At 46.2% G+C, this 24,809-nt stretch overlaps 1 protein-coding gene across 1 annotated transcript in view; it reads right to left on the bottom strand.

Annotated features, from left to right (window-relative positions):
• TBX20 (T-box transcription factor 20) overlaps positions 1–13,378 on the bottom strand; it is a 34,358-nt gene extending 20,980 nt beyond the window's left edge. The window contains exons 1-4 of the mRNA XM_036407029.1: positions 13,252–13,378; positions 10,940–11,174; positions 9,522–9,686; positions 4,123–4,231 (exon numbers count right to left, since the gene is read on the bottom strand). Of these exons, the coding sequence (XP_036262922.1) occupies positions 4,123–4,231; positions 9,522–9,686; positions 10,940–11,174; positions 13,252–13,378 (636 nt within the window). The remainder of the gene's footprint in view (positions 1–4,122; positions 4,232–9,521; positions 9,687–10,939; positions 11,175–13,251) is intronic.
• Positions 13,379–24,809: the final 11,431 nt, after the last annotated feature.

Here is a 24,809-nt window from a genome sequence, read left to right on the forward strand (position 1 = left end):
GCGGAAGGAGGAAAAAGTTGAGAGCAGCTCCTACACATGCCCTTTCCTTTCACTCCTCTCTGAATGCAAATTGTGATAAATGAACTACATTTCTCAAACAAGACCATGTAATCCTTTATGAAAGTTTTCCATAAAATAGAATGCACATGGATAACTTCCCTTGCAATGGTACTCTACATTTCTCGTTCCCACCAGAGGCAAGTCTGGTCATTCATGTACAAAACAAGTACTGAATGCAGCCAGGAGGTCACAAAACACCCATGACCAAGGAAAATGTCACCATTTCCTTCATGTGAGGGTCTGTATGTATAGTTCCCCACCTCCACCCCCACACAAGCTGCTGGTGACACATAAAGACACTCCTTAATATCTGTGTTAGGACCATATAAAAACAGCCCAAAGGAGTGAGATCCAAAGGATGTTCCTCACAGAGCAGACTCCAAGAGCAGCCTCAAAGTCCAAGCAGTTCCCTCCTGCATGGTGTAGCTATCAGAAAATCCCTTATGCCAGCTCAGTGACAATCCTGCTGGCATGTCCCAAGAGGTACCTCAGGTGCCTATATATTCCTGGCTGCCCCCCTGCACACACTTGCTGGCAGCCACAGGCCCTCAGCCACCCCATCCACCTTTGTGCTGACAGCCTGAATCAGGGCAGATGACCAGGATACCTCCTTACAGGATCCTGATTGCTGTAAGGCAAGGCAGGTTTGTAGGCATCTGGCTCCCACTGGCTACAGACCAGCCACCAGAGGCAATCTGGATGCCAGCTGCAAAATTTCAAGGTGGTTTTGAATTCAGGAACTGTGCTGTGAGTGCCACTTCCATATTCACCAAATAATAGCATTACCATGTAAAGTTTTCTTTCTGAAAGCACTAAGGTTCCTAACTTGTGCCTGGTTGACTAAAAAAACTTGGGCATAAATCCTTGTGGCTATTCCATGACCCCTTTTCAGTTTTCACAGTTATTTATTAAACATGTTCACAGCTTTGAGTTTGCTTTTGCATAGATTCATGTGTTTGAGTAAATGCCAAAAATAATGCCAAGTACATTATTACAATAATGTATACACTCATGGCTCACCTCACCATAAACCAGAAATGATAGCACTCCAATGAAGGGCAATGAAAAGTACTAAAGAAAGCAGTCTGTGTGAAAAGTATCACTAAAATAATGGCGGGGGGGGGGGGGGGGGGGGGAATGTCACACTCATAATATTTCACAGTCAGAAAAATGAGAAAAATGGCAATTTCTTGCTTGGCTGTAAAAATCTAGAGATAGAAGGCATTTCCTTCCTCTGGTAAGGATAATCTGAAAGTGTTCCCATGCAGTGAGCTGTATGCCATGCACACAGAGATAAGACTTCTGCCTGAGGCTTGAGGAGAATATGTGCATAACTCTGGGGTTACACATGCTGCTGAAGGTAGACAATCAGAAATGCTTGCCAACCCCAAAGTCTCGGAATAAGAGAAAACAAACATATGCTAGAACAAACAAATGCCTCTCTTCTCTACTTCTTCCTTTTCAGGAAGGGAACCACCCTACAAATAAACCACAATTACCTTAACACCCAAAACTGTATTCTGGACGGTGAGGAAAGCAAACAACTAGAACAAACTGGAATCAGGCTGGATCCATTTTCCCTACCTGTAACTAGTATTTAAAAGCGTCTTTTGGGTCATCCAAACTTCCTCAGGAGCCAACATGCCTTATCAAACATAATTAAAAAGTGAAGACTGGCTCTTTCAAACAGAAGTGTGAGATTTCAGGAGGTTTCAATTCTCCTCTCCTCTTCATACACAAGAGTTTGGAAATGCCTTGAGCCATAGTAGAGGGAGCCCTCCTTAAAGGCTCAAGAGAACTGATTTCTTCCTTAATTCCACTGATCATCCAATGATGGTATTTGCATAGCTTCAGTAAGGCAGCACAAAAAACCTGACATCCCAATTTGGAACATAAAGCCCCACAAAATATTAAAAAGACAGTGCTCTGTGAAGGGGTAACACCTGACACTCAAATCAACACAGGATCAAGCCTTCAGGGCTTATCCTTAGCTAAGCACACAAAACTTTCCATTGTTGTTGGCTGTCCAGAGCCTTTGTGTAAAGAATGGGATCAAGCTCTGCTTCTCCGGAAATGAATGGGAAGGCTGCGTCTCAAACACTAGGGATCATTTTCTCCTGCTGCCTGTATTTGAGACGATTACATCTTCTTGCTCTGCCACATGTCTCTGTTCCCGACAGCTCCTCAGACCCACTTCTTCTTCCTACTCCTCTGGGCTTCTGGGAAGTGCAGCTCTCCTAACTAGCTTGCAATATACTGCTGCAAGCCCTTTATTAGAGGCACACATGGCCCCTGTTATGATGAAAAATGCTTCTTTTTAAGTGCTCACGTATACTGCTCTATCATCACTCGGTGATAGACCCCACAAATCTTCAGCTTTGCCCTTCTACAGATTATGAAATAAAAGAGAGGAAAAAAGCAAAACCATTCTCCACTAGTCCTGAAGGGAACAACGGTGGGGACTGGTTCAAGAACAATATACCCACAGATGGATCTCTGCAAAAGAACAACACAGAGGCATCTATCTGGGCTTTCTTTTGTTTATTTGTTTGGGGGGTTCAGCTGTTTTTGATGCTGTTATTTCCAGGATGTATTTTAAACGGTCATGGCTGTGATTCAATTCTCAGTTCTTGAAATGAGTGAAAATCCTCTTTTGGATGAGAAACATTTGCACAGAATGCAGCTAAGACAAATGGCCACTGTCTCTGAGAGTCCAGGCAATAAATACCACACTAGGGAAGGGATTTCTGATACATTGCATTCAGCAATTATTCAGCTGAATGAATTAGTTATCCCTGAACATGTTTTAGAATTCAACATAATTTCTCTCTTCCCAACACCTCATTTACTAACACTGCATTTATGCTTGTTCTTCTAAACTGAACTGCCCTGTTCTCAGTTGACAATTCTTCCAAATCCATCCCCTTCCTCCTTCTGCCTTCCTTGAGAGAACCACCAAGCCCAGAGGCAACAATTTTAGCTCTTTCTTTGCAATTTGGGAGCACTATCTAGTTGTTCCTGCACTTTACAGGCACTTTCACGGAGAGAACAGGACAGACAATACCTATTCCTACCACCTACCACTAGGCACTCAGATAACTACAGAAGTTGTCCCCACTGATGGAGCATAGCAAGGACCTGTGGCAAGGAGCTCTGAATCCTGTTCACCATCTTCCAGCCTCAGGGAAAACAAACTGGCATCAATCAGAGCTGGGACCTGTCTCTTTCAGAGGCCCAAGCCCACCCTGTGGCACCTTGATTTGCAGTTAGCCCACAATTATTTCAAGGGCAATTGAGGCACACTTATGTTTTATAATTCTATAGACCCTGCTTTGGTGTCAGGTCAGTATTTTCTTCTGTGGCACCTTGATTTGCAGTTAGCCCACAGTTATTTCAAGGGCAATTGAGGCACGCTTATGTTTTATAATTCTATAGATCCTGCTTTGGTCTCAGGTCAGTATTTTCTTCTGACTCTGAGCCCATACTGTGATGGGTCTGGAAGCAAAAGAGATCTTATTGACAGACCCAATCCTGAGAGGTGGCCTGAAGTGACCTGTAGGGAGCTTCCAAGCACACATATAAAAGCTCGCGGGTTGGCTGGCCATGGCATGTGGCAGAGCATACTGCCAAGTCGCAGCAAAATGAAAGCAGAAGCACAACAAAAGGCTCTTCTGCCTTCCTTCTATCCCTTGCTCTGATGTTCAGCTCCACCCTGAACTTGTCCCTGATGGATGTTTTTTTTCTGATGGAAGTAGGAGCATGATTTGAACCATTGAATCAGGCTCCACCTTATGAAATTACAGAAAATCCTGACTTTGAAAGTTGCCTGTTCCTCAACAACAAAGTAACTCAAAAGGGCCCTTAAACATGTCAAACCAAACACATTCAAGCTTCACACAACATCTTCTACCCCTGTGGTATGAAGGGCTGGCTAAAAGAGGTGCAACATGGGGGCCGTGGCAGCCTTTTCCCATGGCAGCCTCTCTCCCATTTAGCCCTGTGGCACAAGCAAGCAGTTCCTTGGTGATTTCTTTTCCCTTTCCCACCCACAGGGCTACTCACATGGCCATGCTGATCTAGCTCGTTGTTGGTGAGTTTGACTTTTTCAAAGGACACCATCTGCTTCAGCAGTTGCTCTCCGGTGAACGGGGAGTCAGGGTGCACGTACAACCTAAAAAACACAGAGAAAATGCCTGCTCAAAATAAAATCTCACCTCTGGGCTTGTCTGTGGGCACTACCTCTGTATGAAGTTAAAATGCACACATCATTTTGCTTTTGGGATATGCAGTGGTTCCCTGAGCATAGACTTCCTGAGAACTTAGGGTAATACAGATCTACTGCTAGAACATGACACCATCTCCCCCAAATTAATGAATCCCTGAAATAATGCTATTCATGAAGGACAGTAAAGCAGATGACTTATTTAATTCACTGGAACATAATTGAGAATCCTGTGTCTGAGTACTAGACTGCTCCTTAACCATAACTATTATTTTATCCCACTATCTAAAATGGAGACATTAACATTCCCTGTTGTGTCTTTTCCCAAATGAAAAATTGATCATGTCTTTCCCCACAGCTGTACTAACAAGCACTTAAAATAACAATGACTACAACTCCAAGAGAAAAAACATGGTGTCATTACAGAGATAATGGGGGAATGCAGATAAAAATGCATTTTTCTTTATATGTAACATTAAGCCGTGATAATGATTTTAACCTGCACTCGATCACACATTTGCTGTGGTGACGTCTGTTTATAAGAGGTTGAAGGCTGCAGTCCAGCACAGTGGTCTGACATGAAAAATTAGTTGCAGCTCTGCTATTAACAATCCTACACTTGGGAAATTAGGCAGAAGAAAAGGAAGCAAGAAGACATGCAGATACAATGATATATACATTATGACTACACTAATTACAAGTGCTGTGCTGTTTAAGAGCAGTGATTTTATAGGAATAATGTATTGCTGAAAATTATTAACTCAGCTGTTCTTTTGTGATGGCAAATTAAGAGCTGGACTAAACCTTCAGCTAGTGCAAACCAGCCCTGTTTTGCTACTGCCCGTAATTGGTTATCACTCTCTCAGAGCCTGGCTCTCATTTTGGGTGATGTCTTTGGCCTCACAAATTACTTTCTTCCATTAGGTGGGTGGAGCAGGACCGAGCTGCCAGGTTAGGAAGATAAACATTTGTTCTTGTTGTTGAGCTACGATTTTAGAATGGAAAAACCACTAAGCGGTGGGGCGGAACTCTCCAATAGAGCACGCTGATCCCTAATCAAGGAATGCCCATACCAAAGACGCTGGGGAGAGCAGCCCTGTTGCTCAAAGAGGAGGGAGATTTGATCCTGTATTCTGTTTTTGCCAGCAGAATCCCCAAGACACAGTGAAACTAAAGTTTTACCAGCACAGCTTGCCTCAGATGAGCAGGATGTTTTCCTTACATTGATCCAAAGCACAGCTTGGCTGCTCTAGCTATGTCCATGGGAGGGATGCTGAGCCAGGATTCCTGTCACAATAAAATATTCCTAGCATGCAGGCATCCTCACTGCTATTGACTCTGCTGATTGCACTGCAAAGCTCATGAAAAATGATGATGTATCTGAAATCCCAAGACCTGGAATCATGTTATGTCAAAAGAATCTTAGCTCTGATGAAAACTAACTTTGCCTTCCTCTAAAGAACTGTGCGAAAATTTCAATATTTAGAGCCATGAATTAGGGAAGGCAAAACAAAAAGAATGTTGAACATGCCCTGCAAATTTTCAGCCAGAGTTGTGATGGTTTTGTGGGGGTTTTTTTTGTTTGTTTGGTTTTTTTTGGTGTTTTTTTGGGGGGGGAATTTTTGTTTGGTTTGGTTTTTTTGTTTTGTTTTTTTGGTTTTTTTATTGAGCTCGCCTCCTAATTTTGAGTGTCTGGATACTAGCTAATAGTGTTTACTGCGATCACAGAGTGTCAGACTCAGCAAGGTTTGGCTAATTGGGACCAAGAAGCCAAAGTATTTCAAATATGTGCAGGGAACGAGTAAAGACCTCCCTGTGCTGAAAAGCTGAGCACAATTGTTTTACACCATCATGGTTAATGCTTGGCACTGCTTTAGATCGACCAAGGGCCTGTAAACAGAGTGCTAACAGGAAAGTCACTGAAGGATGGGCACCAGAATATCAATTATACAATCATAGACCTTCCTTTTCTTTGACCATTTGCTACACCCCAACAATCCCACTGCAACACAGGGTTCCACCTGGTGAGCTACACCTATTTCCCACACTTCTCCCACAGTCAGAGCTTGCACACCTCAGGGAAGAGGGTTGAACCCTTGACACAGCAATGTAGCGATTTCTGAAGCAGAAGTTGTTGGCAAGACCACGAGTGTACCCAAGCAAACAGGCCAGTGAGATAAATGTGCACATTCCAGGGCAGCACACGAGGCTCTCCCAGAAGTTTGCCTGGGATCTGCTGCCTAAGGCCAGCCAGATGTGAGGGGCTCCTCGCTTCGATTCACAAAGGGTTTAGGAGCCATATTTGGGTGTGAATTTGCTCTGCAGTATATAATGATTCATGATATACACAAGGTTTGGGTACTGCTTCTTTCTTGTGTATTTTGGAATGCAACACTGCACTCCGTCTATTTACTTTAACAGATGGTCTGGTCCCCGTGCATGCTACTTTCATTTACTGTAACATCTCAAATAATTCTCAAAATATAATACCTTTTAAAGGTTTGCTGCCTAGAGTCTTCTGTAAGTCTGTAAACACTAGATTCATTAAACAAATTATTGTAGACAAAAACAGTTTTAAAAAAATATATAGTGATAAACTTTTGAGTGAAAGAAATGAGGCAAAAAAGGAAGAAGATCAAATAAAGGTACATGCGGAAACTTATTGAACTGATGTTTCACACAGTCTTAACAATGTGGAAGACAAATACAAAATATCACATAGGAACTCTATCCCCAGATACCACTTTAGAAGATTTATAAAAGACTTTCTGAAAAGTATTTTTGTTTAAGTGCTCGTTGCAACATAAACTTGTTCATTGCAACATAAACTTGTCTTCAACATTGACAGCAGGAAGACAAGGATAAAACTGGTTTTAATAGAAAGTTCCCTGAAGGGCTAATCTTTCAAACAGAATCACAGAATACTTATTAATTTGAAAAAAACCCAAAAACCCAAAAAAACCCTACAAAACTGTCATAGTGTTGAAAGTTATTTGTATAATGGAAAGAGTAAAACCATCAAACTGGTTCAATCCTGCAAAGTCTTACACCCAGGCACAATGCAACTCCTGAATTATTCCCCTGATGTCACTGTGCCTGGGCAGATGCAGGCAGTGATGTGTGTAGGGGAGTAAGTACCTTGTTACCAGTTCCCAGACACTAAAACACACACACACACACCTCTCACTGACACTCCTCAAGCAGGCAGAGATAAAACCCTGCTTTTGGAGGACAAGAAATCATAACTTCGTTAAGGGTTTTGTTACTGAAGCAAGACCAAACTCGTTTCAAGATGGGAGAACTACTTTTAATCTTTTCAAGCAAGACAGAGGCCTCCCACCTGAAAAGATGCATTAACACTCTAGAAGAAGCACTGGTAATGCAAACACTGGCGCATTGAACCTCTTCACATCCTTTTTCTCACCAAAGAGAAGTATAAGGAGGACAAAGTGCATAAATGTATAAGTAAGTGCTGTCTACACAAAGAAAAAGCTGTCTCTGCCTGCTCTGATCAATAGTCTATTTAACTAAGCATCCTGAAAATGAAGCAGGAAAGGTGTACATTCACACACGGGGGCAAAGCATCCTGAAAATGGAACAGCACAGATTTCCACATAGGGGCACTGATCTGCTGAGGACTCCCAAAAGTTACCGCAGTACAATAAAAAAAAACTGTTAAGCTTCAAGAAGGCTTTATCCAATACTCAGTAGGGCAATTGCTAATTATTCCAGTCTCTTGTCTTACATTCCAATATTTCCTTGTTGAACAAGTCTATGCCAGAGAGTGTGTGAATTAGAAATCTATTTAAAGGTATCCCAAAAGGGGCATGAACAGAAAAATAAGAAGGGGGGAAAACACTGCCTTAAAATTATTTCTGTTCTTCTGTTATTTCTTCTTTTGATGCTGACTCCTTTGGAGCAGGATCTGTGTATTTTCTTTGGGTTTTGATCAGTGCCCATTACAATACGTCAAATGAAGCCCTCAGACGTTAACCACACTGCAAGAAGGAGTTTTTGGCCATGAAAACAAAGCAGACATAACTCCTAGGTTGCTGTCTTTAATCACAGCTTCTCTGCTTGCGCTTTTTGTTTGTTTACTCCCCTGAACAGCCTTCCAGAGATCACCAGTCACCAAGATTTCAGTTCAACTATTTATATAAGGAAATCGCGCAGAATTTGGTGCCTATACTCGCACACCAAAAAAAAAATTGTTTCCATTTCTTGTGTTTCACTTATAATTTCTGCCTCTGTAATAAGCAAGTTCTTAACCCCAGGCTAAGCCACCTGGAGCAGATCTGTGCTCCTGCGGGGAGCCCTCCACAAAAAGTTTCTTTGAAGCCAGAGAGGCTTCATCCGCGTTATTCCATATCTCCGGCTCTGACTCAGCAGAGCCCTTCGACATGTGCTGCAGGCTCACTGGCCTTGGGGACTGAAGTAGGTACAGAAGTGCTGGGCTGAATTCGATGAAGTGTGGGTCTCCCCTGAAGTGCCCTCCCACTGTACAGCCCAGCGCTGCAGCCTCAGTTGCCCAGTGCTTAAAGGAATCAGTCATTAATTACATTAATGGATTTATTTTAGAAATTAAATTTCTAAAGCATTTGTTTCTGTAGAGAAAAGGGAATTTATTTTAGAGGGGTTTTTCCTGATGTCTCAGAATATGTAATTATCTTTTAACAAAAAGAAAAGTAACTGAGGAACTGATCTGTACTTTGCCCGCTGCCTAAGAGTTGATTAAAATCAAGAATAAAATCATTGGTTAGCAAATGCTGGGAATGTTACAGAAATAATATAATTTCAAGCATAAACAGCAATGAGCTGCAATTTATTCCTCTTTTGGCTTGGCTGGTGGTGCCTGGATTGCTTTAAATTATGACGTCAAATATTGGGGGGGGTAAATCCAAGGGACACTTTTTTTTTAAGTTTTCTTATCTGAATCATGACAAACTTAAATTAAAAAAAAATTAAAACCCCGGTATGTGTAAAAGAACTCTTAACCAAATTCTGCATATCTTGGAATACTCAGTATAAATCAAATCTCGAGCAGAGATTTGAAGCCAGATTTTGCAACACAAAAATTGTAATCAGAGTTTTGTAACCAGCTTTGTTGAACACGGACTTAAAATCTCAGAGCACTGTTTGCAAACAGAATGGAAAGATTAATACAAGATATTTTGTGAAGGGGAAAAAAAGAAAAAAAATATTAAAGAGAAATAAAACAGCAGCAATAAAATCTACAAACCTTGCAGGGAGAGGAGGGTCAGCTTTCCCAGCCACTAACCAGGAAGACCTGTGGTAGGCATATCTATATCTTTTATTGTCCACAGGAACTATATCCATTAACACAATATACTTGGCCTCAGGATCCACTCCCGAGAAGGAAACCCTGATTGTAGGAAACATTCTCCTAAAAAACAAGGCAAATCAGAAAATAAATATTTAGGCAGAGAACGGAAATTAGAGAGCATCTGAAAAGCTGCTAAAAGTAATAATTATATTTAAATTCCCCACAAAAAAACTTAAAGCATGTATTGATTTCGCTTCCACATGACGGGAGTTAAATCTTGTGTCTCTCTAATAAGGAGACAAAAAGCAGCTTGAAATCGAAATTATATTTGGGGAGCAAAAAGAAAAACATGGTAAACAGTGAACTAGGAAAGGAGAAATATACTATTTGCCTGTTAGTTAAAAGCACACAACGATTTCAGAAAACAGTTGTAGCTAAGGTCTTAAGAACTTGGATTTTCTTTAATTATTTATATTTTGCGGGATCCATATTACTGCAAGGAAATATTCCAAAACTATTTCCGTTGTTATTCTCACATATTTTATGTGAGTCTTTTCTTAAGGCTGCTCACAGTATTTTTGAACGGAATTTTCAAAACTAAAATATTTCTTTTCTATACTGTTTATCTGTACTTAACTGTAAGGTTATCCTGTAGACCAGAAATAAAGTTAAATAATTCTGACAGTTTAAAATGTTGAACTTTATATTGCATGTTTTACACCTAATTTTAAAAAATAAAAACATATAGCGATAGAGCTTATCAGTTAGGAAAAAAAAATCTTTAGGCAACTACGTTGATAAAAAGTAACTTTGGGGATTAAAAACTCCGAAAAACATTTGGCTCCTCCGGACTGCGTTTGACTGACCCAAACCCCACAAGCGCTACTGAAGAAGGCATAGTTTGAGGTAAGAAGAAAGCCTGAAATTCTTTTGCGCATTTTTGCAACCGAGAGAAAAGAACAAACCAAAGCAAGCTCTGACAGGATCACTTCCCCACGACCCCGCGTTTCCCTCGGTCTGTACCAACCCAGCGCCTCAAAATCACCGCAGAACTTTAGTCACAAACCTGATTATTACGGAAACAACTCTTCCCCGCCGCCAGGACGCCCCGGATGGATTTCAGCCGGCCCCGCCGCAGCGCATCGCATCTCGCTCCGGCCCCGGCCGCTTCTCCCTCTGCCACAGCGGGGCCCTCCGAGGGGCTGCGGCAAATATGGGGCTTCACCCTCCTCCTCCTCCCCTTAACCCAGCCGTGCTGCTCTCCCGATACAAAAAAACCTTCAGGGTTTCTGTAACTTTGCCCTTTATTCCCCCTGTCCAAAGCCGCTTTTCGAAAGATGCGCGGAGGGAAACCCTGGGCTGCACAGTCTTACCTCCCGGATTTGGTGATGATCATCTCGGTACCCAGCTCATGAAACTTGTCCCAGAGCTCTTTGGTCTCCAGGCTGCAGGAGATTTTGGCCATCTCCTCGCTGGGGATGATGGGGGTGGTGGGGATGAGGGGCTCGGTGCACAGGGAAGAAGGGCTACTGCTAAAATCCCCGTGAGGGTCCAGGCTGGATAAATCACTCAAAGGCTGGGCGCAGGAGGATTTCTCAACGAATTGTTCTGCAGGGTTTGAAGAAAAAGAGAGAGACAGACAGAAAAAGAGACAGAGAGAGAGAGGGGATTCAGCCAGGACAATAGGACCAGCGAGACAAGATATTTAAATATATATATATTATATCTATGAAAGGTATTTATCGTTCAACTGCCCCCGCGCACCCGGCCGATTCCTTAGGCGTCCGCTCATCATTTGAGGGCGGCGGTGTTGATTCTGGGAGATGAGCTCCGGGAAGAGCCCGCAGCGGCGCCGCTCGCAGAGGCGCACCGGGAGGGACGCCCGGGGGGCGGCGGGAGCAGCACGGCCCCGGCCCCGCCGCCGCCCGGCCGCGATCCGCTCCGCGGGGCACGGCAGGGCAGAGCCGGCCCTGCGCGCTGCCCCCCCGCTAACCGAGGGGTTCCACGGAAAGGTCACTAATTCTCATTAAAACGGGAGCGTTGAGCGCCGAGGGGCTGCTGAGGGCCAGGGTCACGCTGGGGGGCACGGGACGCTGCTCCCGGATTGCGCCGCTGGCAGAGAGCGCAAAGCAGAAGGAGCCCGACCGCGGCCGCGCAGGCTCCGCGCTTCCTTCGCGGGGAAGCGAGCCCCAAATACCAATTAAACAGCGGGCACGGGCTCACCCTCCCGGAAAGCTGGCTCTGCCTTTCTCCCAGCCGGTTAGCTGACACTGAGCCACTCGTTTGGAGAAACAGGCTCCGGAGGAGCTGCGTGCGGCCGCGCAACCTACGCGGGTGCAGAAGCTGCTGCCGACACGGGCCGCCCGCCGCGCCTGGCTCTGCCTCCCACCCGCGCAAGCCCGGGAGGCTTCGGGCGCTTCAGCAGCTCCCTTGGGAGTTTCCGCCGGAGGCGAGGCCGGGAGGGAGCAGGGCTGCGAGGGCTCTGCCCGGCCCCGCGGTGCGGCACCGGGATGCGGCGGCGGATCCGCCGCCCGGCGCCAAAGAACGAGAGGAACATGAACGCTCCCTGCCCCTCCAGGGAAAGGTTTTGCCTAAAGCTCCAGTTAATAAAAACCGAGTCACAGGCAGTCGTTTCCCTTCTGTTTTTAGATGAGCGACATGAGGGAAGGGGTTAAAAATTTTTGAAAAGTTAAATTAAATAAGCATTTTCAGGAAAAATTCAAAACAAAACCAAAAAACCAAACCAACCCCACTAACACAAAGTTTAACACAAACCCATGTAAATACGCCGACCGGGAATACTACAACGTTCCCGGCCTACATTAGCGCCTCGACTTAAAACTGAAGTTCTCAATGAATCCCTAGACTATGTGAAATCTTTTGAGACAGTTGATTAGGTGCAGCAGACGCTGAGGAGCTGCCTTTTCTAAATTCTTTTAAGACTGAGTGTAATCCTGTTCATTGGCGCCCTGAAAGCTTAACACATATTTTGTAGTTTTCTGCGAACTCCTGGATACACGCAAGGATGACAAACCGCAGAAACTTGGAGGGGGGGCGGGGGGAAGGAGGGGAAGATGTTCATGTTTTTTAAAAGCATTCAGGATTCTGAATCGAGGCAACCGAATAGAGCGAAATCGCTTACCCGAAAATCTCAAAAGCTTACAAAAACTCCTCCCGGTCTATGTAGAGCAAAACAGCCTATATGAGCCTACATCGAGGAGCTGTGGAGTGAAGGGATTTTCAGTTCTACGCGCAAGTTTTACTACCCCTTGTAAGCCTAGGCATCACAACGGAGAGTCTCTAATTTGACTTCAGAACCAGGGTGGATTTGCAATATCTATTTAAGAGATTCATTTCATGTCAGCGAAGAGAAATTGAACTACCTTAGAGTGTGGCATTATTCTGCAAATGGCGAAGCTGGATAAATAAGAGGCATAGCTGAAACTAGAGGAATTTAGGAAACTCTTCATGCTATAAACAGCCTAAAAAAGACCGTGGGTGATGAGGCCACTCAACTTTCGAGCTTAGGTGGTGCTGCTTTCCCCTCTGCAGAGGAAACCTTCGGGCAGGGGGGACACGCCACTGCCCGGCCCGGCTGCCGGAGCGCTGAGAAAGGTAAGCCAGGGCGGACAGGACAGACGGACGGACCCCACGGACACCGGCGGTCACCCCGGTCCCCACTCACCCAGAGGCTTGATGGTGCTCTCGGGGGACTCCTTGTCCTTGGAGCTGCCGCTCGACATGAGCGCGGCGATGGAGAAGGCGTTGGCCCGGGAGGAGAGCTGCGGCTTGGGGGGCGGCGTGTACTCCATGGCCACTGCGCGGGGACGCGGCTCGCTGCGGCGCTGCCCGGACGGGGCGGGGGGCAGGGCACGACCGGCCGGGGGTGGCGGAGCCGGGATACCGGGAGCGCTCTGCTCCCGGCGCCGAGCGCTCCCCCGCCTTAACGCGGGGCCGCGGAGATCCTATCGGCCGGCGGCCAATCGGCGCCGGGACACGTCAAGGGCCCCGGCCCGGCCCGGCCCGGCCGCGGGGGAGGGGGCGGAGGCGGGCAGCAGCAGCAGCAGCAGGAGCAGCAGCAGCAGCAGCAGGAGGAGGAGGGACGGACGGACAGACGGAGGGAGGGGAGGGAGAGGAGGGGAGGGCTCTGCCCGCCCGCAGGGTGGGGAGGGGGCGGCCGGCCCTGGGGACAGCTCCCCGCAGCCGCTCACCCTTTTGGGCACCCCAGGGCCGCTCCCCGCCGGGGCCCCGGCTGCGGTTCGAGGAGCGCCATCCGCTCCTCCGAGCCCCGGGGGCGGGAAGGAGGGGCCAGGCCGCTCGGCCAGGGATGCTCCCGGGAGCGTCCCTAGGCTATTCGCTTCGCCGAGGCAAGACACGGCGCAGGGGCGCTTGAAAGGATGAAATGTAATTGTGAATTTTTCTGGTGCGCGTGTGTGTGTCAGCTTTCTCTTTTGCATTCAAATATTAAAAGATCGCAGCTTTCAAAGCAGACGTTTCGTCGTTGTGTGCTTTCTGTTGGGACAGAATGTTCCTTAAGGCTGATCGTACCCTTGCTTTTGCTGCACCGGATCCCAAATATTGTCACCCCGGTGAGATGTACTCGCCCCCACCGACTCCAGGTGAGACCCTTGCAGCATTCCCTTCCCACCCCAACCAGTGCGTGGGCCGCTGATCGCACAGTTTTCTTCAAATCCGTTTCATCGGCTGCGCCGAAATAGGTGGTGTTGATCAGGCACATAAGACAGAGAAAGTCGGGACGGGGTGATGGTACCAACGAGTAGCTTATTCCAAGGCGGTGATTTAAGTAAGTTTCTCAGTGCTCTTTCACACGTATAATGTAAGCATAGTCTCATGAATAAATTAAATAAAGAAAAGCGGTGCGTTTAAATAAAATTCCTTTAAATAAAAATATCACTGAAGATATTTACTCGCTAGAACGACTCACAAGAGGACGTGCAACTTTATCAATGAAGTTCCACCTTCTAAATCTAGAACAGAATCCAAGCACTCTTAATTACGCAGGCTGGTGCCAAGAGCCACACACATACCCGGTGTCAATCCCGTTCCTACTACACTTAATTAATTATTATGGAGAAAGAATTATTTGGGTCACCCTGCCCGGTCAGTGGAGTGGGGAGGACGAAACAGTGCTTTATCGCTTTGAGATCAGCGAGAACCAACTGCAGTTTGCCCTTTTGATACCTGGATTTGCTAACAGATAGAATATCTATCGCAAACGGGACGTGCCTATTTAGAAGAGCCTAAAGCCTAAATCTGGCAGAGGATTTCGGCGTGGCCCACAGCGGTCTGGGGTCTCGCCTCAGACATTAGTGGGAGGAGAGGGGCGAAAGGGGAGAGCCCAGCCAGCCCCGCGGCCGGCGAGCCGGGAGGGTCAGCTCACCAAGCATCGCCTCTTGCTTGACACAGGGAAACAGAGACGAGAGGTTCTGCCGACACCAATCTTAAAAAAAAAAACCAAAAACAAACAAACAAACAAAAACAAACAAAAAGTCCCCTCAACACTTTACCACTGTATCCCGAGGGACATCCCGCCAAATACGGGTCCGTTTACCCTGCGCGACAGCTCCGCTCCTGGGACCTCTCCTGGGCGTGCGAGGGGCGGCGGGACGGGGGTGCCGAGCTCCCGGCCCTGCGCTCCCTTGGCCCTACCTGGAAAGCAGGGTCCGGCCTGCCCGAAAAGACAGACAAAGGAGGGAAAGGAGGGTACAAGCAGCAGGGAAGTTATCCTCTTCACCTTTCCTCTGGTGGTAACAGGGATGCCTAAGTCTCCTTTGGTTTCCTACCTACTGTACGCGCCGCGCAAGCAAGGATAATAAAACCTGTCAAAGTAACAGCGCAGATCCTACCAAAAAAGCCCCAAAAATAAAAAAAAAAATACCCAAAAACAAAAAAAACCAAAACCGAAAAAAAAACCCCTAAACAACCTAAACCTCCAAAACCACCTCTCCTTTTCGCTTGCTTATTTCCGTCCTTCAGCAGTGAGGTCGTAACATACCTGTCCCTAGCAGGGGCTGCCCCGGTCCATCGGGGCTGAGGGGAGAGGGACGGTGGGTGCCTGTGGATATTTCTGTGCGTCCGTCTGAGAAACACCGCCTCGGCAGCTGAGGCAGCTCCGGACCGATTTCTGCTCTCCCTGGCCGCGGCATTTCCAGTCCCGCGGGGCGGCCGGTCATTGCCCTGGCCCGGGGGAAGAGGACGCGGCCGCGGCGGGGGAAGCGCTGCGCGGTGAGCGGGGCACGGCGCACCCGGGCGTGGAGCCGAGGGCGAGGGGCAGCCGAGGCCGCGGTGCGGCCGTGGAGCTGGGACGGGGCTGCCGGACACCTCCGGGCAGGAGGTTTCCCCCGGGGAGAGGAACTGGCTTTGGGGCTTGCAGATCTCTGCTCGTACCTTGGAGTTAAAATACCGGGGTGGAAAGAAAGCAGGAACTTCGTTTTATTTTATTTTAAACGGATCCATCCACGGGATGGCTTTTCTTTTGCTTGGTTACGCCATGCAATTTTTCGCTCTATTCGACGAGAATCTGTATTTTTTAAGGTATTTTTCCCTCGCTCCGCCTCCGATAAGGAAATGAGCCTTGTCTAGACGCCCAGAGCACCCCCTCCTTCCCCGTGGGCAGGGAATGGGTCTCAACTCCGGCCGTCTAATCCTCGCTACGGCTCCCTCCCCCGCCGGGGCCGAACTGGGGAGACACAGGGATCAGGCAACCCGAGCTCGGCTTCCCTGGGCTGCTTTGCCGTCCCTGCCCACGGCCCTATCCGGCCAGGGCCGGCTTCCAGAGACCAGGGGGTGGCAGGGGAATACACTACTACCCCAAAGCTCTTGATGCCTCTCTGCTTTCCCAACCAAGTGGTTGTATTTAGAAATGTCCGCGCGCTCTTCCCAGGGGATGCGAACCGGAGCTGCCAGTCCCCGCCGCGCCCAGGCACAGAGCGGCTGTCACCACTGTACCGACCCCCTCCCGAGAGCAGAGTTACCAACCCTGCTGCTCCCCAGCAGGGAGGTTGCCTCGCTTGAACCCGTTTCAATTAAATCCTTCGTTATTGTTTACCCGTATATGAAGGACACGCAATCTACACTGCAGATTTGTTTTTAATCTAGCAAATCCATGTGTTTGTCGCTGGTGTCAGCCTGCTGTGGCAGAGACATTCATTAGGCTTCATTATTCTTTCAAAATACTTTTTTCTTTTTTCCCATTTTCCTTTGCCCAAAAAGCTCCTTAGTCTCTTGTGCACCAGCAAAAAGCAGAGTGCGGTAATCGGTGCACACCTCATCTCGCTCGTTCGGTTCCCAGCTTTAATCAGGATTTGGTCTCAGTTTCGCCGTCAGGTTTCAAACAGGGAGCTTGCAGCCCGCCTCCGAAACCCCTCTTTGATCCCTGACGATCCAAGGAGAAAGCACGATCCCGTGAAAACCCATGAGCACCGCTTCTTCCCGGCCCTTTCCTCACCTACACAAAATCACGACGGGAACGACACACGAGGGACAGAAAACCCGCAGAAGCCCGCCGAGCAGCCTAGGGTCCAGAGGGATGGTTTCAGGTGCTCCTTCGCCTGTGTGACAAGAGCTCCGGCGCTGCGCGGCCGCGCAGGCCCGCGGGCGGGCGGGGTGTGCGGAGAGGGGCGCACACCGGGCGGGGAACCACGCTCAGGTTTTAAACAACTCTTTCGCGTAGTGATGAGGGGCCGTTGCCCTTTTACTCTTTTTTTGTTCCCGCAAAAGCCCCCACGCCGCACACTTCACGCGGCAGAGACAAATCTGTGCGGGGCTGCGCCCCGAAAACGGACCCGGCACCGAGCCGAGCTGATACCCCCTCTTCTCACGGCTGTCCCTTGGGATAACCTGGCATTTGCCTCCATCCCTCCTCCTCCGTTACTTCCCCGTCTCCCCTCCGGATCCGTAGCCTGTGCGGCGGGCAAGGAGCGCGTTTCCCTTTAATTAGGAGCCTACGGGTGCAGGGTGCCGCTGCCGAGACCCTCCCTGCCGCCGTCCCACCCCGAGCGCTGCTGCCCGGGCGTGTGTCTGACCCTCCAGCCCGCAGCCCCTCTCCAAGGTAACCTACGGCGCTGCTTTGGCATTGAGTTTACTCCTGCCTCGGTCGGGAAGAGTTAAAATCTTTTGCTCTTTCTTATTTTTCACCCCTGTAGATAAAAACAGTTTATCCAGCATAAAGAATGGTGTTTATTCGCTCGAGCAGGGTCTCCGGCTCGCCCGTTCGTGCCTTGCGAGAGCACCGCTACTTTACAAAGCGCTAGCCGGCTCTGGCTCTGCTCCCCTGCAACCTCACGAGATTATCAGCCTGCTTTCAAGAGATTTTTTGTCCTCCGCTGCACGTAATTCTACTGCTCTTTCCGCCGGATTCCCCCTCTCTTTGCGCTCCCCGCTTTGGGAGCAGCCCCCGCTCCCAGCGCTCCTGCTGCCGCGGGAACATCGCTCCCCTGCCGCCGCTCCATGCTCTCCCCTCCGCGGAAAGAGCCGCGCCAGCAAGGCAGAAGCCCGGGTACCTGAGATCCAATTTCACAACAAAAACATCTCAATGTCACCTACAGCGAGAAGGTGGCTTATCGGAGCAAAATGCGAGGCATTTTAAACCTATTAGGCATCTCCCAGATGCAAATCCAATGGTGGAAAGAGAAAGGCTCTATTAAGACCCGAGGGCTGACAATTAGATTATAGTCCAATTGCCAGCGGATAATGTGCTAAAAGCTTTCCCATTTAGTGTAACTCCTCGCTGAAAATTATTCACACTTTGCGGGCTGCCGCGCTCCTGAACGGGAGATGTCTTTGTCCGCGGAGAGCGCGAACAGCCGGGCGCAACTCAACACAGACACACGGACGCACGGACAGATGCACACGCAGAAGGTCTCGCAGCCAGGAGGATCATTAAAGACATCCTTCCCGACCCAGAGCCGTGTGGCAAATCTGTGTGTGGTACAAGCTGACGAGCGCACGCACAGCCGCTGCAGAAGGCGCCAGGATAAGCGCATCCAGAGGCACCTATTCCAACGTGCCATGCCGTGTGTGTAGAGCGTGGTTTGTGTAGAGCATAGCTTGGAAGATCATCTAGTTCTCACATATCGTCGCATCAGCTGGACACATTTAGATTTTAATGTCCCTTCACGTGCAGAAAATACACTATTTTCCGTATAAACCTAAAGTTTATATTTAATGACAGCGATGACATTTTTACTAAAAAAAAAATATCCGAGTTTGGGTACTCCACAGATCATTTTCTTCAGTTTAAAACTGTCACTGAAAACTGACGAAATTTTCACTAGGGGCTTGAACTCCTAACGCTCTGCAGGAGCGTTAATTTTAAGTACCACCAAGCAATACACGACTTCGCATGTGATCATTTAATTCCAATATTGCAAAATCTTTGTCATGGGGTGAGTGGGTTCGCATCCGCCGGTGCCGTGCCCGTCCCGGGGGCGTGGGGACTGTGAGCCTCCCTCCCCGCTGTGGGGACAGGCTCTTGCAGCCCCGGGAAGACGATGCTCCACGGCGGCCGGCCAGCAGCACACCCTGCCCCAGAAGAGTCTGTCCTGGACCGGAGGGCGGTGGAGGGCAAGGCTGGGCTGGGCAGAGGCAGCAGGGCCTTCCTGACTCTATTTATCCATTCATCAACCTTTCATGTCACACCTACAAAAAATCATGAGCCTTTGTGGTTTTTTAAAGGTATACACATATAAATAATTAACACACAAGTTTGTCTTGCTCGTCTTTCCCAACATCACTTAATTTAAAACTAAAGCAAAACGAGTCATCCCCCCAAACAGCCAGAACTGCCAGGACCTATGCAATGCACACCAGGCTTGAAGGGACCAAGCACCAGCTTTGGACTTTGGGGCTTAAATCAATAGTCAGAAGTGTGATGAAAAGCCACATCTTTAATGCTCTATTTTTATACAACCATTTTATGCTCAGTTTCAGATCAAAGTCCTTAGGAGCCCTTCCACCTGTTTTGCAGAGTTAGCGGAAATATTAATTAACTGGCAGAATTAAGCAGAAAGGCTGGCATGTTAGAGAGGAAAGATAAGTTTAGAAAAGCTCCTTCACAGGTCTTAAGAAAGACAACAGAGAACATAGAATTGTCTGTCCAGCTTTTTCATTGGAGAGAACTACATTTCAATGGCTTGGAACAGAATCTGTTTGTCTGGTTTCTTTACACAAAAACTATTATTAATTTCTTCACTCACAAAGCATTTCAGAACACTTCAAAATTTTATAAATCATAAAATGTGACTTGTTTACTTAGCAGATGGGAATGTTACTCAAAATGAACAAAATGTGCTTGTGTGTACACTTTTCTATACACATACATACATCTGCACTACCATACACTTAAACTTGCCCAGTGGTGCTTTTCTTAGTTGCCTTCCATGAAACAATACAAGAAACCCATGGTCTGCCACAGCACAAGATTTACTGTAAGCTGAAACCACTGCTTTGGACCAAAACTTTAGTGGAAAACAAAACTTCTTTATTTCAGTGCTCATTTTAAAGACATAAAAAATTCATGACAGTGATATGGAAGCAGTTTGCTGGAGCATTGGAAAAATCTTTTCTAGTTCCTGACTTTTGAAGTCTCACTGGAGTTGAGATATCCTGACAGGCATATGTATGTCTGCCTATTTGTCTGTCCTTGAGATAGGATGGAGCTTCTTCTTGACTTTCACCTTGATGATGGAAGTCAAGATGCAGTTCCTGGCAGGCTGCAAGGACGTGATGGCTCACTCTCCTTTGATCAGGTACAGTGATGCACCTGAAATTTTGGGCTTGCAGTCTTCAGGAAAGCTGTCACTCACACTGTTTGTTGGTTAAAGTAAATCTCTGGCTAGTGTGTGACTTGATTGTGCAGTTGAACAGCTTGGAAAACGTTCCTCAAGCTCCTGAGACAATATTTATTTCTTCTCTTTTTCTTGTATCAGTGAAAGATATTTTAAGTGATTTTTTTTTTCATTTTCTTTCAGGCTTTTTGTCTTTTTCCTCATTTCATATTTAATTTCCATTAAAAATTAATGAATCAGAACTTTTGAGCTTTATTAAGCAAGTGAGATTTAAATAGCTAATTTATTTGCTGTATGTTGAAAATTGCCTGTTTAAGGAATACTAATAACCAATAAGTTGGCAATTTAGAAGTTTTTAGAACAATTTTAGCTAAGTAAAAGAAGTCTCAAGGAGCATTTTTTGGTTAAAAAAATCACCAGACTTTACACAGCCCTAAAGATGATCATGTGCACATTTATGAGAAAAGGCAAATTTTTCTCTTGACTTTTGCAGCCCTTGGATTGGTAGGAGAGTTTCAGAGTTGCCTGTAATGGCAATATGAAAATAGGAATAGTGGGAAGTGCTGGGAAGAATAGAAACCTCAACAACTAAGAAAAAAAATTTCTGGTAAATGTTAAAACTTTTTCTCCTTTTTTTTTTTTTTAATAGAAGACTCTGGTTTGAGGTCTCCAGTTCGAGATGTCTTGGGTGTTACTTACTTCATCTAGATTTATAGTTCCTTGCAATTTTTTTGTTGTGTCCGAAGTTCTGTCCCAAAATATCCAAAGCTAAGGACCTAAAATTAGAGACTGCCTTTGAAACTGCTGATCTCTGCATATTTTCCCTCTGTGAGCATAGAGCAGTAGAATACGCCCTAAGACAACGGGTAAAGAAAATGGATTTTGCTTTGAAGGCCAGAGGTAGAAAGCATTAAAAGAAGGCTATCAGCCACTTCCCAAAAACTTCAGTAGTGGTGCTTTTTCCATTTTTGCTCAGTGATGTATCTGTAATTTTTGTCCACCTCTCCTGGTAGGTGTAAAGAAAAAAGGTAGTTATAAAAGAATAAAGGAAAAGAAAAAGAAAAAGAAAATTAAAAGATAGAAAACAAGGAGGAGTAAGGTGAACATAGAAAAAGGAGGTTTCGTTTCTGGCCTAGTGAGCTTGCAAAGTGGGAAGAAGAGCTGTGGTTTACAGCTCTCCCAGCTCATGCAGAGCTTGTAACAGAGCGTGTGATAAGGTCTGGGAGCAGCACTGCTGTCACTGAAGGGCTGCTCCAGCAGCCTTCTGCTGCCTGAAGTCTCACAGCCATGATCACAGAAACCCAGCGGGTGAAGAGAGGATGCTGCTGCTGGACCCACCAGGCACTGCAAACACCAGATATTTCTGGCTTATATCCACACGGTAAGGATGGAGGGAGAAGCATTCCCACACTGTGGCATGGTGAAAGGCATTGCTTTTGCTTATTTTAACAGTATGGGGAACAGAACTGGGGGTGTTCTGGCATAAAAAGGATTTTTTTTTTTTTTAAGCCTGCAGTTTTGAAAGCATTCGGGATTAGGGCTTGAATAACATATTTCAGTACCCATAACATACCACTGATTTATCTGGCAACAGCTAAGCTCACAGAGTAAAACTAAGCTTATTTGAAATAATGTGGTCGTAAATAACACTGGGGGAAAGCAGTTCACAAGTTTGTGTAACTCCCAGCATACACTTTGCTGGAAGGCTGACTCCGAGGGGGTTTTCATTTCAGCAGTGTGAAGACAACCCTACGAGGTAAGCACTTCCTGGCCTGCCTGCACGGGTTTGCAGGAGAAGCCAGCTTGCTTCCATTAGTCATATCAAAGTGAGGAAACCAATCAACCTGGAATTTGCACTATGAAAAGTGGCTACAAGCCAAGTAGGTTGCCATCATCTTTCAGGTGATCAGAGGTGAAATTATGGCCCCTTTAAAGTTAACAGTTCATTTAGAATGGATCAGAGGATCAGAGAAGAGCTTGAACCAATATTTCAATTCAACCTTACCAGGAATTTTTGGCTGGTTTTAGAACTTAACTTATTGTTGACCATAGTACAGTATTCATGGTTGATCTTAATACCTTCACCAATAATAAGTGCAGTAATGAAAATACAAATTAATTAGGCTTCTGGAGGACATAGAAATTAATATTGCCTCATGACAGACATGAGATTGTAACAGTTTATATTAAATATAAGTGAGTGTGTAGTTTTTGATAATGGAGAACCTTTATGGTCTTGTAGTGCTCAAATCTGGCAGTCTAAAATATAGCTAGACAAGAGTAAGTCATGTGTTAACCTCAAGCATTCTTGCAGGGTACCAGGTTGGGCTGGGTTTTCCGAGATACAGAAAAGGTTAACAAAATTTGACAGAATTTTTTCTGCTGTTACTATGAAACACAAATGAAACCACTAATCAGATAATACTTTGCTGCTTGTGCTGAAGAAATACAATCATAGATACAGTTCATATTTATGGGTATAAGTCATGTACATTGGATATCTCAGGGATAAAAACAAAGGGAATTTTAAAAGTGTGAGAACAGCTCCTTTCCAACAAAAAAGAGACAACATTTATTATCTATCATGCATCTTCTTTTTTTCCATAGCAGAAAAATCAGGTTTCCTGGGCTTTTAGTTAGATGATCTTTGGTTAGATCAGGACTGAACTACATTGCATTCCAGTCCTCTTTTGTCCCAGCATTACGGACATAAATGGGAAGCTTAAAAAAAAAAAAAAGAAAATAGAATCATTTAGGTTGGAAAAAACCTCCAAAATCAAGTCCAGCCTTGACTGATCACCACCTTGTCACCTAAACCATAGCACTATGTCCCATTTCCAGTCATTTCTTAAACACTTTCAGGGATGGTGACTCCACTACCTTGCAGTCCATTCCAATGCTTGACAACCCCTTCCATGAAAAAAATTCCTCCCAATGCCCAAATTGAACTTCTGGTGCAGCTTGACTCTTTGTCCTCTTGTCCTGTGACTGGCTGCCTGGGAGAAGAGGCACCTTGATACAGGCACCTTGTCAGGCAGTTGGAGAGAGTGATAAAGTCACCCCTGAGCCTCCACTTGTCTCACATGATTTACTCTCTGTAGAATCTGCACCACCTTTGTTGCCCTTCTCTGGAAATGCTCCAGCACCACAATGTTTTTCTTGTAGTGAGGGCCCCAGAACTGGACACAATACTCAAGTTGTGGCCTCACCAGTGGTGAGTACAGAGAAAAAAATCACTTCTCTGGTCCTGATGGTCACACTTTTTTTATGCAAGCCAGGATAACTGGGTCCTTTGCTGGCTGTTGACCAGCACCCCCAGTTCCTTTTCTGCTGGGCAGCTTTCTTCTGCTCCTCCCCAGGTTTGTAGTGCTGCATGGGTTTTTGTTGTGAACCAAGCACAGGAGCCAGCACTTTGCATTATTGAGCCTCAGCCCACTGATCCAGTCTGTTTAGGTCCCCTCTGCAGAACCTTCCTACCCTGCAGCAGATCAGCTCTCCTGCCCCACTTCAAACTTACTGAGGGTGGACTCAACCCCTTGTCCAGATCATCAATAGGGATATTAAACACAACTGGCCCCAATATTGGGCCTTAGGGAACCCCACCAGTGACTGCTGGGCAGGAGAGATTCCTCTTGTGCAAGGTGACCATCAGTGGAAAAAGACAGCTCACTCTTCCACCATTCACCACTGCCCTGATTCTGCCTGCTAGGATACTGCAAGGACTTTGGACCAGGAATTGGCCTTTCTCTCTGTCCATAGTTACCCAGTGTATCCAAATCCTGCCGCAACAGAGTTGATGATTAGTAGCCAAGGCAGCCCTGTGTTACACTGGAGGTTGATTAGCCTCCTTGTGTTCCCCCATAACCACTGCTGAGGACTGGGGGAAACTTATTTTGCCTCCATGGTCTTCTCTTAAATTTAAGGTTAAACATTTTGTCTTTTTCTCTTTAAGAGATATTTTTGTGATGAAAACCAGCCTGAAGTCATAGACTGTAATTTCATCTGTACATGGATTTCAAAGGAAAAAAATTCAAATAAAAAAAAAAAAAAACATTTCATTAACTGAAACATTTTTCCAATAGTGGAAATTATTGTTTTAAACAGGTTAAAATAGTATATTTCAAGTTAAGGAATATATTTTACATTGTCACTTTTTGGCAAATTAAGGATTTGATCAAGAGCTTAGGTTTTGCAGAAGCTGAAATGAATGGGTTGTCTCTAAAAGTCTATGGCAGCACCCCTTTTCATACACCTGAGTTCACATCCCTCTTTCTGTTACTGAAACTCTTGAGCAAGTATGGAATACAGAACCTGCATGTTTCAACTTCAAAGACAGCAACCAAAGTACAGGTACAAGAATTTTGATATTTTTTTCTTTCTAAAACCAGGAATGCTTTGGGTGCCAGTGCCAAGACAAACCTTGTCTCTCAGGTTT

This window comes from Molothrus ater, chromosome 1 (genome assembly GCF_012460135.2).
Source record: "Molothrus ater isolate BHLD 08-10-18 breed brown headed cowbird chromosome 1, BPBGC_Mater_1.1, whole genome shotgun sequence".
Classification (NCBI taxonomy): Eukaryota; Metazoa; Chordata; class Aves; order Passeriformes; family Icteridae; genus Molothrus; species Molothrus ater.